General features: G+C 38.5%; 2 protein-coding genes across 2 annotated transcripts; both read right to left on the reverse strand.

The window, feature by feature from the left end:
- Nucleotides 1-636: 636 nt before the first annotated feature.
- On the reverse strand, nucleotides 637-6,705 carry LOC140999791 (beta-2-glycoprotein 1-like). The gene is made up of 8 exons (XM_073470330.1): nucleotides 6,548-6,705; nucleotides 5,961-6,137; nucleotides 5,351-5,447; nucleotides 4,290-4,366; nucleotides 3,594-3,782; nucleotides 2,662-2,841; nucleotides 2,040-2,237; nucleotides 637-804 (listed from the first exon to the last, which is right to left on the reverse strand). Exons 1-8 carry the CDS (start codon nucleotides 6,618-6,620, stop codon nucleotides 740-742), a joined length of 1,056 nt encoding a protein of 351 aa, XP_073326431.1. The 5' UTR covers nucleotides 6,621-6,705; the 3' UTR covers nucleotides 637-739.
- An 899-nt stretch (nucleotides 6,706-7,604) lies between these two features.
- LOC140999785 (beta-2-glycoprotein 1-like) lies at nucleotides 7,605-14,624 on the reverse strand. Its single transcript, XM_073470318.1, has 8 exons — nucleotides 14,517-14,624; nucleotides 14,060-14,239; nucleotides 13,197-13,293; nucleotides 13,038-13,114; nucleotides 10,307-10,492; nucleotides 10,002-10,181; nucleotides 9,590-9,787; nucleotides 7,605-8,020 (listed from the first exon to the last, which is right to left on the reverse strand). The coding sequence occupies exons 1-8, from the start codon at nucleotides 14,584-14,586 to the stop codon at nucleotides 7,911-7,913; spliced, it is 1,098 nt and encodes a 365-aa protein (XP_073326419.1). The 5' UTR covers nucleotides 14,587-14,624; the 3' UTR covers nucleotides 7,605-7,910.
- Between the last annotated feature and the right edge of the window lie 106 nt (nucleotides 14,625-14,730).

Raw genomic sequence — 14,730 nt, forward strand, 5'->3', positions numbered from 1 at the left:
CTATCACAAGTGGGTGTGAAGTTGTTATCGCCTGTGTCGTTATGACTCATGGTATCTTCTGTTCCGTTCAGATCACAACAAGAGAATTGAGAGAAATATTTGTGAGACAGAATAATTACCCATGAAAGCTCTTCATGAATGCATTAGTGATCTGATGCTAGTTCAGATTTTGAGACATGGCTAAAGAGCGTTTATGGCTAAAGATTTTCTGCCAGTAAACGTGTCATATTTAATTCATTGCCTTTAGAAATCATGGATATTACAATGTGATTTTGTTTTTCATATATGAGAAAAAAACATCTGCAACTATATACAGGGTTTACCCTTATTTTGTAGAGCACTCATTACAGTGTCCACTTCCACTTTCGCTTTAAAAAAAAAATCTTACCTAACTCCTAAATCAGTATAAACAGGAGAAAAAGGGTTATCAAAGAAAAAGGCTTCTCCCTCCTATTATGCTGTCACATTCACTGAATTGTTCATCACATTTTGTATTAGGCTTGTTTTATGCTTTACAGAGTTGCCTTGAAAGGGAAGTAGAAGCATAACACACTTTCTAAATCAGTAGTGAGTCAGATAAAATTATGTTAAATGTCAAATTTGTCGGAACTGTGCTCCACACAACAACAAGACATCTTGAGTCAGACCATATTCTTTATTTTTAGAGAGCAGAACACACAGCCAACTTTTCCATATCGCACTGGTTTAATAATCACCAGAGAAGGGACCTGCTGCTGTTTCAACACTGTGTGATTTCTGATGGAAGTGAACCTGAATTTAATGTATACTCGGCACTGCCGGGATCTAGAAGAGAGACAGACATACACAAACAGACACATAGAACAGGTTAGAATGGTTACACTCAAGATAACAAAAGTACAGATCCTTGATAATAATAATCCCTTTTCATAGGGACATTCTGAACTAATTCATTGACAGACAGTCACAGAAAAACAGACTCAAGTAGTTATAATCCAAGATACAGATCCAGTTTCATTGCAGTTTTCTTGATTTGGTTGATGATGGGAGCACTCTGCACACTAGGCCATCGCTTGATTGTAATGATAGTGCTTCTCTGCTTGGAGTATTACAAATAGGTGAAATCTGAATTGGGATAAATAGGAAAAGCGAGCAGTAATTGATTAATTTTAAATATTGATGAATATATAAATCCCCAAATAGCCTGTAGTCAGTAACAGCCCCCAGTCGCAACCAGTTTTATTATGATGCAGCCTAACTCCAATTTTGGCATCAGGGACTCACTCCCATGTGTCTAAGTCTGGATTACTAATTTGGCAATGTGGCCAACTCTCCTGAGGCCTCAGATCACCAGAGGTATACCAAGAGCTCCAGGTTTATTTTATCAGTTTCTTTGTAGTTATCTGATTATTCATAATGAGTATGGGAATATGCTCAATATCCAGTGAAATGTGAAAGTTCTTATGGTCGGTCTGCTTTATTACATAATTTTAGTTCAGGTCAAAATCTGGTTTTATGAAATGTATCGTTTCAGCTGATTTGTGTTTAAGTTCTATATCATTATGTGTTTAAAGCAAAGTTGAGGCAACACACGTTTACTGCACATAATGCACAGACAATGAAGGGAAATAAACAAGTAAATAACAAATGAAGCTGTTAGCATAAGTATAATACTTTTTAATAATGCACAGCAGCAGACACAGACATGTTTCAGCCCTTGCCCCTCGTCAGCGTTACCGTATCTTATTTGCGAGTGCTGATGACTTCATTTGTTATTTCGTGATTCGTGATGGGTCTCTCATAAGACTTTTTCAAGTTGAGCTTGCCAGTTATTTTGAAAGAAAAAACTAATTACAGCTACAACACCAGTAAAAAAAGTTCGTCTTTGGGGTGGGAACAATGCCCGAGTGACTACAGTCACTTTTTGAATCAAAATGGGAGCTGAGGAGTGATAGTGACATGTACACAAATACATTTTATAAAGTCTATCTTGTGTTTTGGCTGTGGCTTTGAATGAATTTTTAATGAAACATTGTGCTGTTTCATGAAATATCGCTTACGTTCAAAGCAGTCTGGGATTTTGAGTTTTCCATCGATGCACTGGGTTGGCACAGCGTAACCACAGTTCCTGGCCTTGTCCCTGCAGTAGACTGAGACGATTTCTTTGTGTAAGACTTTGTTAGGGTTCAGGTTTTCGATCCAGAGTTTTCGTCCTTTGTAGAGTATCCTTCCTCTCTGTATGGCAATGCTGCAAGGAGCTGCAAGTCCCAAGAAGAAAGAAAAATTAGGGAGCGATAGTGAAAGATATGAGTAGGGACTGATGTTTAAATGTGAAAGCTGTTGCTCCCATATTTGGATGAGTTTATATCAGTCGACATCTGACAATATAGATTGGTTTCAAATGCATTTTAAGTCAAATGCATTTTAACATCCAAAAACTTTTTCCTATTGTGTTTGAACCTCTCTTATAGTCAACAGTCATAAAATTGGATGTAAAAGTAATGGAATTTGGTTGATTATCATCAGACTATCGAAGTCTGGGACAGAGGGGAAACAGGAACACATACATCCAAACTGGGAAACACATCAAACCTTTCTCTACTTTCCAAGATCACCCCTAAAACTGCAGTTATAACCAAAATTTGTCATGCAACGTGACTGTAATATAGGTTGTAGCCCTACCCTTGCAGGATGGCTTTTCAGACCACTTCCCATTCTGCTGACAGACAATCTCGAGGTTTCCTTCAAGTACATAGTCTCCATTGCAGCCATATTTGACAGTTTCCATGTAGTCATAGTCCCTCTGGTCGTTGCTTGACATGTAGCCTCTGTCGATGTTCACTGGTGGAGGGCAGGTCACCACTGTGAGGGGAACAATGTGGTCCCTTCATCAGAGAGACTCAACTAATGGAAATGTGGCATGTTGTCAGTCACTAGGTGTTTTCATATTTATTTATTTTTAATCAATATTTTTATCATATATAATATTAACTGTTTGGCAATTATCTCATGATGTGACAGATGAAGTGATTTGGAAAATTTCCCCTGCAGATGGTGAAGATCAAATTGGATGTAATTAGTTAATTTGTCATAATTATGCTGACCTTTTCAGCTTCAGCTGTTGCACAATTTTGACCTTTTAACTGGAGGAAAGTGTTTTTCTTTCACACAGTGGTGTTAGAAACTCATCCATATCCACGAAAACTGTTTTGCAGACTGTTTTGACTGTGATTTACAATATAAGGCCTTAAAAAGAGATTTCACAGCGTCTAATGGCTATTTTGTGTAATACTCTGTGATTCTTGAGAATTTGTTTGTGTAAGTGCTTAGATAGAAAAATTCATTTGAACATTTAAATTCCACGTAATCTGGAAAAAAAAAACTACATAAGTGGTGAGTTGTTTTCTGATCTTCTGATATCAAGATCAAGACTGAAATTTAAACCTGGGATTTGTTAATAAAAAGAATAAATGTCACAACTTTATAATACATGTATTTTTTTGGCTGGCTCACATCCTACAGTAAAACTTTGAAGTTGCGACCAGTAAATATATCTTGCAATAGCACAATAATTGGTATTATTTCAGTAACTCATGCTTTTCTGACCTTCGTACCTTGACATTCAGGTGTCTTGGTCCAGGTGCCACTGGCAGTGCACTCTGCTCTTGGTTCGCCAATAATTACATGTGGAGGCAGGCACTTGTACGTCCCTCGGTCGCCATATTCAGTGGTGTTCCCACTGATCCTCCTGTCATAAACTATCATCCCAAACTGTGGGATTGGAGCAAGTCCACAGGTCACAGCTGCAAGAAAGACACAGAATGTGACAATTTGTGTATTGCATGCATGTACTGTATGTGTTTAGGTTTCTCCTTTTGTTTATAAGTATGTGTGTTATATTATTTTATGTTGCACGTGTTGCTCAGATTTACAGCGCGGCAATCTCAGTGATAACTTCATTGCGGTCCATTAACAAATGTGTTTTCACTGGTCCATTTCGAGTGAAGAATGTGAACACTGCAATTGTGTGCTTGTCTTCTAAGACCAGAGAAGATTTTATATGAGAGCAAGATAAGATAAACTGTTACTGATCCCAAACTATCCCTATGAAATTTGGTTGTTACAGCACCAGAGGGACAACAATAAACACAGATAAATAGAGAACATTAGAGAAATAATAATAATAATAATAATGAGAGGTATATTAAGCTACAATAGAATAGAGTAAAGATAGATTTAAGTGGATTTGGAGACAAAAATGACAACTGTGTGTTGTATGCTTTTCTCTTTTAGTGGAGTGGATTACATACATTTGCACTCTGGTACTGCTGTGCTCCATGTTCCATTGGCAAGGCACTCAGCAGTGGCAGCTCCAACCAGGGTGTACCTGTACACAGAGGTGGAAGTAACTAAGTGACTACATCTATTTAAGTGCAGCATTTAAGGCAAATTTTTAGGAACTTGTACTTTACTTGTGTGTTTGAATTTTATGCTGCTTTCTATTTCTACTCAAAGGCAAATATGGTACTTTTTACTTAACTGCATTTATTTAATGATTTAAGCTGCAACATTAAAATTCATCTTACATGTTACTACATCAGTAAAAATGTTATATAATAAAGTAAGAACTAAAGAGGTAATTTGTCTGCATTGTGAGTCCTTTTACTTTGAAACTTTAAAGGATTAGTTCACCCAGAAAAGAATATCCACTCATTATCTAGTCAACCTCATACAGATGGAATTTCGAGATCCAAAATTGATTTGAAGAGACATTATTTCCAACCGTCAAGCTAATGCATCCACTTCAGATGGGATGCACAATTAACGCTTTTAGGTTAGCAGCTACAGTGAGGATTTTGGATTTAAAAAGGGTGAAAATAATGTCTTCCAGGGACTTGAATTAAACTGGATGAGCTGTATGGAGCATTTTCTTCCCAGTTGTTTTTCTACATTTTAAAACAAGTCTACTTCAGTTGCTTAAGAGAATGGTGCAACGCTGTTTCGCTTCCGGAAATGTTTTGAGGATGACTAAACTTCATCTGACCTTCCATCTGCGTGAGGGTGAGTAGATAATCACTGAATTTTCATTTCTGGGTGAACTGCCCTTTAAGTATATTTTCTTGGTGATACTAACATACTTTTGCTAAAGTAAGATTTTGATTGCAAGATGTGCAACTAAGAGTTTTCAAACCATCCCATTGGTACTTTTATTCAGTAAAAGATGTTAATACTTCTTCCACTGCTGCCTGTTTTATACTTGTCAGTGTTGATAAAGCAGATTACATGAATTAAAATATATAAAATTATATCAACCAGTGAATTAGGGAGAGCGAGAGCAAATGACATACGTCAACAAGATGTTGTTGCCTACCCTTCATGACAGGTGTAGTTGATTGTACTCTGGTACACAGTATCCTCATAGTCCAGTTCTCCATTAGACAGTAGATCAGGATAGGGGCACCGTTTTGCTGTAAGAGAGAATACAGTTCGGAGAATACGTGTAAATGTTCTGCAATTTCTTTGTACAAAATATGCAAACATAGAATGACATGTCTGCAGTTTCTACTTTAGTATGCCACCTTCATGAAGCCAAGTTGTGATCTAGTTGTGCAGACTGTCTGCACCAAACATGTTCATCATTTCTTTCTCCAATACACAGAGAAGGAATCATTTATGTTTAGTCCTGAATCTACACATTCATATCCTCAGTCCTTATCTACATATTTATAATACAAATCTTCCCCAAATCTACTAAAGCACTGTATTTTTCTATACCACATCAAAAATAAGTCTTCATTTCTAGTAAGATTGGAAACTCTATCAGTGATAATTGAATTAATGATTATTTCAGTTAAATTACTTCATTATACAACTATATTACAAGCAAAAGGTTGTTTAAACATGTTAAATTTGAAGAAAAACTCAAATGTGCAGTATAAGATGATCTGTCACAAGTTCTCACTAGAATAATGGAGACCCACGTATGCACAGTAATTTGGTTTTGGTCCATTCTCCACTGGCAATGCAAACAATCGTCCGAGGTCCCAACACAGGGGTGTATCCCTGTTTACAGGAGAGCGCTAACTCTGCACCGGGGTTGAAGAACCTCTGAAGCCCAGTCATCTCAATGTTGGCAGCCAGCTGAGGTCTGAAACACACTGCAAAGACAGATGAAATCAATAATGACTGGGTATAGACTCTCAAATATGTTTGACAATCTATGCCAACATTTGACAAGGGAATCAGAAAATCTATTTCTGTCAAGAAGAACACTGAATTTAAGTGTCTTATAGACAGGGAAGAAAAACCTGTTTCATTCATGTTGGATTAAAAATGTATTGAATCAAACTATTTCAAACAGTGAATGAAAAAGATATACAGTATATTTTTTAAAATCTAAGGATAAATACATGTGATCAGTACTACTTCAACAAATTGCTTTTGAATCAGTCTCTCATAAGATATAGAGGTTATCTGATGCTAAGGTCATAAAAACAAGTCATAAATCTCTATACAAGTGGTTTAAACCATATGACCTCAAATAAAAAACAGTAATAATAGTAAATACCATTGTCATGTCCGGATGTCACAGTGATAGAAAATGCTACCAAACATAGCAGAAAAGTCATAATCCGTTCCATCCTTCGTTGAAATGTGCAGACGTTCCTTGGATCTTTCCTCTGGTCTCTCCTGTTCAAATACTGAATCTGTCCACTCTTCCACTGCTGTTTGTGTTTCTCTATAAAATCAACAGATAAGAGCAGTATGAAGTAACCGCCCGCTGATGGCGCTTGTTTTGTTTTTTTCTCTGCTTTTGACATTTTACTGGAAGTGAAACACTCCAGCTGTGGACTTTCCCTTGTTGATGCAATATTACGAAACAACAAAAGTTTATCTTTAAAATGGCATTTGACCCCAGCTTGTTCGGACTTGAATCATTTTAAAGAGCTCATCATAATGAGACAGAGACACAAAAACAAAAAATATAATAAAATAATGATTTGTCCATTAGAGTTATTATATCAGTTATTAGGGTAGAATTCTCAGAAATGTGCAGGTCTTACTTCCTATCAATCAAAAGTTGATACATCACAAGACATGCCAATAAAAAGATTTTTTCTTTCAGAGAGCAGCTACGGTACAGATTTCCTATCAATGTTCAAATTGAAATAGGTTGGTAGGTGTACTTTACCTCTTCCTATTACACTTTCAACTGTTCATACTGGTCATTTCCAACATAAGCTGAGATCCCCAAAGCCAACGCTGGAAACTGGAGCAGCAACGATTAGTCAATTATTTAATTAGTCGAACAAAAGAAAATCAGTTGCCGACTATTTTGTTAGTTTAATTGTCATTTTTTAAGCCAAAATGTCGAACATTTGCTGGTTCCAGCTTCCTAAATATAAGGATTTGCTGCTTTTCTTTGACCTTTTTGGGTATGAAGAGTCTTTGGGTTTTGGACAATCAGTTGGACAAAACAAGCAATTTGAAGACGTCGCTTTGGGCTCTGGGGAGTTGTGATGAGCATTTTTCGATTCAATTAATCATGAAAATAATTGGCCGATTGATTGATAATGAAAATAATGGTTATTTGCTGCACTACCGTAAACAAGCATGCACACAAGTTCCGATTTTTCAAATTCAGTTTTTATTGTAACCTGCTGGGTATGTATGAACAGTTTGAATGTACATATGGCATGAAGTTACAGATTGGGAACATGGTTTCTTCAGGACATTGACTCTCATGTACCACACCAGTATTTTGCATCCTTAATAAAAACTCATTTTATTATCAAATGAAAATGACAGGCGAATAAACAATGAAGGTTACCGATAACCAAAATGGCCTCTGTCTTGCACAGATTCATTTCATGATCCAATCAATCACATCCTTTCCTGGTACATGGAGTTTCACGTCATTCTGTGCCAAGTTATGCAGGTCTTGCAGAGCTTGTGGGGGTTGCAGGTGGTGAAGCAGCACACATTGCAATTTCTGATGGTAGGGTTTTGGGCCTGAGTTGGTACTCCACCTTCCCTGGTTCTAAAAGCAAGAAGAAAGCAGACATATTACTGTAATCATAAAATGTATGACTGCATGGAAACATCATGGGCTTCCCCAAAGACATCTGTAGGCCATCTGACAGACTTATGATGTATCACTTTTAGGGACAAAACACACTGTACTGCCACTTGTGAAAGCATGTGGATATTAGGGCCAACTTGTGCCTGGACTCTGTTTTCTGTTGTCACAAATTTGATTTAGCCACCACAGTATACATCATACAGCCTTTACCTTTCCATGCCTAATAGCAAATATAGACATACTTAAGGGCTAAGGGCTACTGGGCTAAGTAGCTAAGGCTGCTGCTGTTAGCGCTTACTCATCTGGTGACATGCTGCCCCCTATTTGTTTTGAGTAGGAATTAAACAAGTGGCCAATTCTAACATATTGCACCTTTAATGGTATTGCTGTGTAATTCAACTCTTTTTCTACCACAAGAAACAAGTTTAGGTACAAGTTTTATGGTGTGATGTTTGTTGAAACCATTACATTCATCTTTGGAAATATGTTCACCAGTCTTAAGCTTCATCTCATACACTTTATACCAGCCCAGTTACCAGAATAAAATGTATGATTTGTATGTATCATATCAATATTTTCACTTTCACTTTTCATATCAAATTCAGATCGCATGTATAAATGAGCAGACTTCTTGCCTGTCCTCAACAGATAAACAACCATATAGGCTGACTGTGAAAGCAGCTTATTACAAATCATATTAACATTTATTGTTAGGCAGCGACCCCTAGAGGCAGTGGCAATTATTGTGACAGCAAAGGTGGAAGTCAGGTGAAGAAGTAAGCAGAGCAACAAAGTCGTCTTTGAAGGAGGACGGCGATGATGGGTTGGGTCAAAGAAGTACAGACAAAATTGACTTTCACCCAGAGGACTGCTGTTAGTGTCATCGGTGAGTTATTTTAACTTACTAACATAGTCAAGTGATGTCAAGAACATAATGTTACTGAAGTTATATACATAATGTAGGTACATTTGGAACTGAAGTTACAAAAATAATGTAACCCTGTAGTTTCAGTGCCTAAATCTGACCAACGAAACTGTGGTACAACAAAGGTCCAGTTTGCCTGTCGCTGGTACGCTGCAACGGTAATGTTGTTATGTATAGAGGAGGAGGGGATGGTAGTGTTAGCTGCCAAGCGAGAGACCACTGTTTAAAACAGTGTCTCAACATTTGTGAGGGCGAAACCACTGGATATTTTGAATAAGATGTCAGGACGATTTCCAGACATGTTTGTGGTGACAGAAACAGGTGAGCCAAAATATTTTCTTTACCCTAGCCAAGTGGTTTATGTGCCTAAACCTAAAGGAACCGTAAGCACAGCTTTGTCTCAACATAGAATTTAAACAACAAAAATGCTTTAACTTATCCGAGGTTTGTAGAAACATACATTGATAACATTTATTCTGGCGATTGGGTTGCATTGAAAACACTTTTGTATTTGACATGGACTTGGTCATGTGAGGTCATGTCTATGGTGCTGGCTGGAACAAGAGAGCTTTGAACTAGATTTAAAGCCGACAACAACTCACCCACGAAGCACTCTGGGATGGGGAGGGTTCCATTGTTACAGGTGCTGGCCACAGGGTAGCCACACCTGTCTTCTCTGTTCAGACAATAGAAGACAACGTGGTCTCCGTGGAGGACTCTGTTGGGTTTCAGGTCTCCGATCCAGAGCTTCTTGGCATTATAGAAGATACGACCTCTTTTGATGCCAACAGTGCAGGGAGCTGGGTGGAAAACCAGAACAGTTAAAGTATGTTTTCAACAGACATTTCAAATCCACTCATAAAACATTATTATCAGGTTGAAAACAAAAGTTCTGAAGGTTAAGAAGAGTTCATTATTTCTCCACAGACTCTCCTAGCTTTTGCGCCAAATTAAAATAAATAGAAAATTGTAGCCTTTGGTTTGTTTTTAAGATCTGATCTTCCCATGACTCACCCATGCAAACTGGCTTGGAAGACCAGGTTCCTGTGTTTTGGCACTTTATCTCAGCCTCACCCCTCAGGATATAGTGTTCATTGCAGGCATACCTAACTTTCTCCTTGTAGCCATGTGGTCTCATCACAGCAAAGGTGATGAAGCCATTTGGTATGGCTGTTGGGATGGAGCAGCTCACATCTGGGATCATCAGAAGCAGGTCAAAGCGTGAGCTGGTGTTATTTAAGGGTTACAACTGCAAAAGGTAGGCTGAAATATAGAGAAATATCAATGAAAGGTGGAGCAGTACGGAGAAGACTGTGTACCTCGGCACACCGGCGGCTCAGTTGGACTTCCGTCAGCCATGCAGGTTCCCCTCTCATAACTTGGTGCTTTAGGTGGGTTACACTCGTATGTCCAGCCTTGACCGTACATGGTGGTGGTTCCACTCATTGGCTTATCATGGACAATTCTTCCACCTGCAGGTGGCCTGGGCAGAGCACAGTTCACAGCTGTATAAAGAGAAAAATTATAATACCAGAGTTATGCTGAAGCCTTTCTCCTCTGTGAGCCTTAAAGAGACAGTTCACCCCAAAATAAAGGATACATATTGTCCTCTTAACATGTGGTGCTATTTATCCACCTAGACTGTTTTGGTGTGAGTTGCGGGGCTTGGAGATGTCATCCGTACAGATGTGTGCATCTATTTATGCTTGGGACAGCGCAGGATGTAAACCTTAAATAAATAATGCTATCTAGCTTAATTAACTTATGTACAGTCGTCCTCAAAATTATTCATACCCTTGCTAATTTTTGTGATTTTCTATTTTTGTGATGAAATGACTGCATTTTTTCAAGTTTGTTTATGAGGTATACGTGACCAACAAGTGAAAGAATGACAACAATACACAATTCAAGAAATTCTTCATTTCAGGGGTATTTTATTCATGGATTCCCAAAAAATGCCATGTTCAAAATTATTCATACCCCTGACAATATCTCAACAAAAATCTTTGTCCTATGGTTATTTCAAAATGTTACAATGGAATAAATACCATTAACATTGTTAAACAAATGTTAAACACTGATTTAAAAAAATAGCATCTTTCCAGAAGAGTATAAATAGAGGAAAAGTGTTCTGGTCATTCTCAATTTCTGGTCATCATGGTCATCAAGAAGGAGCTCAGTGAAGACCTACGTCGACGTCTTGTGCGTGCCCACAGTGAAGGAAAGGGTTACAAGGCCATTTCAAAGCAGTATGATGTCCCTGTGGCAACCGTCCAGAGCATAATTAGCAAGTACAAGAAATTCAATACTGTTAAAAACCTCAGCGGGCGTGGCAGGAAGCGTAAGGTGTCCCCTAAACTTGCCAGGAAAATATGCCGAGAGGTCAACAACAACCCCAGACCACAACCAAGGCCCTAATTGAAACGCTTGACCAGGCAGGGACAAAGGTCTCACGGTCCACCATTGAGCGAGTCTTGCACAGAGGAGGTCTCCATGGACATAGGCCTCGGAAGACGCCGCTGCTCAGGAGGAAACGTGCAGGCTCGCCTGGCCTTTGCTAGAGGTCATTTGAAGCAAGATCCCAGCTTTTGGTCAACCATCCTGTGGTCTGATGAGACCAAGTTGGAGTTATTTGGCCATATGGATGCTCAATATGTCTGGAGGAAGAAAGGCGAAGCATATAAACCAAAGAACACTGTGCCCACAGTCAAGTACGGTGGTGGAAGCATAATGCTATGGGGATGCTTCTCTTCCAGTGGCACAGGGAACCTAGTCAAGGTCCAAGGAATAATGAAAAAGGAAGATTACATCAGGATCCTTGATGAAAACGTGAAGGAATCTGCTGAGAAACTACAGCTTGGCCACAACTGGACGTACCAGCAAGACAATGATCCCAAACACACTGCCAAGGTAGTGAAGAAATGGTTCAAGGACAATGATGTCAACGTCCTAGAATGGCCAAGTCAGAGTCCTGACCTGAATCCCATCGAGAACTTGTGGCATCACTTGAAGACCAGAGTGATGGCTAGGAAACCGACCAACCTGACCCTGCTTGAGGCTTTCGCAAAGGAGGAATGGGCAAACATCCCACAGGAGACATGCAGGAAGCTTGTGGACACATACAAGAATCGTCTCAAAGCAGTCATAAAAAACAAAGGCTATGCTATTGACTATTAAAGAAAGACATTGGACTAGGGTATGAATAATTTTGAACATGGCATTTTTTGGGAATCCTTGAATAAAATACCCCTGAAATGAAGAATTTCTTGAATTGTGTATTGTTGTCATTCTTTCACTTGTTGGTCACGTATAACTCATAAACAAACTTGAAAAAATGCAGTCATTTCATCACAAAAATAGAAAATCACAAAAATTAGCAAGGGTATGAATAATTTTGAGGACGACTGTAGCTAGCCTCTCATTAATGAGCATTTGCATGCTTCCTTCTGCGCAGTAATATGGAAAGGAAAAGGTTCCTATATGTAGATGCTCACAACAAGGTCTGTGGGTTATCTTGAGTAACCGGGTGATGATTTCTTTAAAGAGACACTTCTGTTGAGTTTTTCAAATGTTTTTTTTTCTTTCTTTCCCATCTAGTAAAATTATATTCGACACAGGGCAGATGTCATCCGGCTGATATTTCCAAAAATCAGCAGCTGACCCCAAAACAATGCAACATGGATAAATAGCACTACAGGTAAGAGGAAATATGTTTTGATGATTTGGGGGGTTAACTGTCCCTTTAAGAAATCCACATCAAGCGGATGTCGAAATGTTATTTACCTTTAAATATATATAAAAAAATTAAATAAAGGTTTACATGTCTACATAAAAGTCTGACATATTTTGCATTCTGCCAAAAATGATCAAGATAAATGTTGTATCAAATTATATGTAACTTCATAGACACAAATGCATTGGCATCAATATAAAAAAAATGAATAAAAAATCAAAGAAATTCAGCTCCCTTATCGGATCAAATTATTCTTTAGATGATGTGTCTGCTCTCCATTGAACACTGCAGAATGTGCTGATATTTCCACAATGTACCTTTGCACAGAGGGGGTGGATTGCTCCAGCTACCATCATGTAAACAGCTGCTCTTATTGAATCCCAGCATGACGTACCTGAAGAGCAAAAGTGGACATCGTTCTGACATGCGTTACTGTAAACACAGTGATCTACTCAGAACTATAAAGTGACTTTTACCCGTCATCACATGTGTAGTTGAGCACACTCTTAAACGGAGCTTCTGTCCTTCCCATCGCAAATGGCTGCAGAGGTCTAGGGATTGGGCACATCTTAGCTGTGGAAAAGACAGTACATATACTTAATATACATTTCTTGTTAGACAGACAACAATAAGTAATCTTGTGAAGAGGTGATTGCCATCAGCTCGGTAAAACACATTCATTACTGATAACTTTGTCTCAGAAACAACTTTTTCAAACTAGAACAGTCGATTTGACACGTTAAACAGTAACGCTTTATATTAAGGTCCTTGTAAGTCCTTATAAGAAGTTTATTAACATCACTGTGCTAATAAGACTTTTTAACTGTTAATAATAGCTTCATAAACACAACAAGTAACTAACAAGTATTGTCAGATTATAAGACATTTGTAAGCACCTAAAAGAAGCTTAACAGTTAGACTGCTAGAAAACGTTATTAAAAGCCTTTTAATGATTTTCTTATGATTGTTTATAATAGCATTACAAACACACTGAGTTTAACTAACTCACCTATAATGTGACTGCTGCCGGCTATTTGAATTTGACAGGTGGACAATTCTTACATGTTGCACCTTTACTACTCTGAATTAAAGCAGCATTTGGAGCTCATTATGTGACAGGTGAAACAAAGGAAGCTCAGCATCATGTCGTAAAATAATAATGAAATAAAGCCTACAACATACTCAGGGAGACATTCTATGATTCTATGAAAAGGTCACCAGGAACACAAAACATTTTTAAGGAAGCTCTAGCCCCCACCTTAAGCACACTTTCCACATTCAGACAATTTAAGAATTACAACTATTCTAATGTGAAATACCGAAACATCAGTAAACTCACGTGAGCATGACAAGTCAGACGGTGTCCATTCCCCTGTGGCAGTGCAGGTTAACCTCCGAGGGGTCGCCGTCGAAGGCAAGTACCCCTGTTCACATGTGAGGGTCACCTCTTCTCCAACCTCATACACACGTTTCAGGGTTGAGTCGTCAATCCCATCAGTGATAAGTGGTCGGCCACATACTGGTTAGAGAACAGAAACATAATTTGATGGATATATAAAGAGCAGGATTCACAGGGATTATTCTCACATTTTGTAGGTGAATTTTGATTACAAATAATCCAGTGGGTAGATTAAATTGTTGTGAACTTTACTTCCTTTAATCCATCAGGTGCCTGTATAGCTAGAAGACAGTGATTGAAAGCAAGTAGGCTAAAGCAGGAATACTTACAACACATCAAAAAAGAGCTATGAATTTATTTCAAATACAAGTAAAACAATGCTCCTGCTCCATTTTACCTTTCTTGGATGTGACAGTTGTGTATAAAGCAAGGTGGCTAAGGATCAGCAGAGCCAAAGTCGGACCCATCTTCCCGGCAGTGAAGACTCTTCAGTGACGGGGCCAACATAAGGGCTGCCGGGTAAAAGGGCCCCCGATAGCCTGATCCAATCACATGCCAGTGTAAGCTATTATTGATTGAGCACAAAGGTCCTAACATGCACATTTACCCAG

Source organism: Pagrus major, chromosome 1 (genome assembly GCF_040436345.1).
Source record: "Pagrus major chromosome 1, Pma_NU_1.0".
NCBI lineage: Eukaryota > Metazoa > Chordata > Actinopteri > Spariformes > Sparidae > Pagrus > Pagrus major.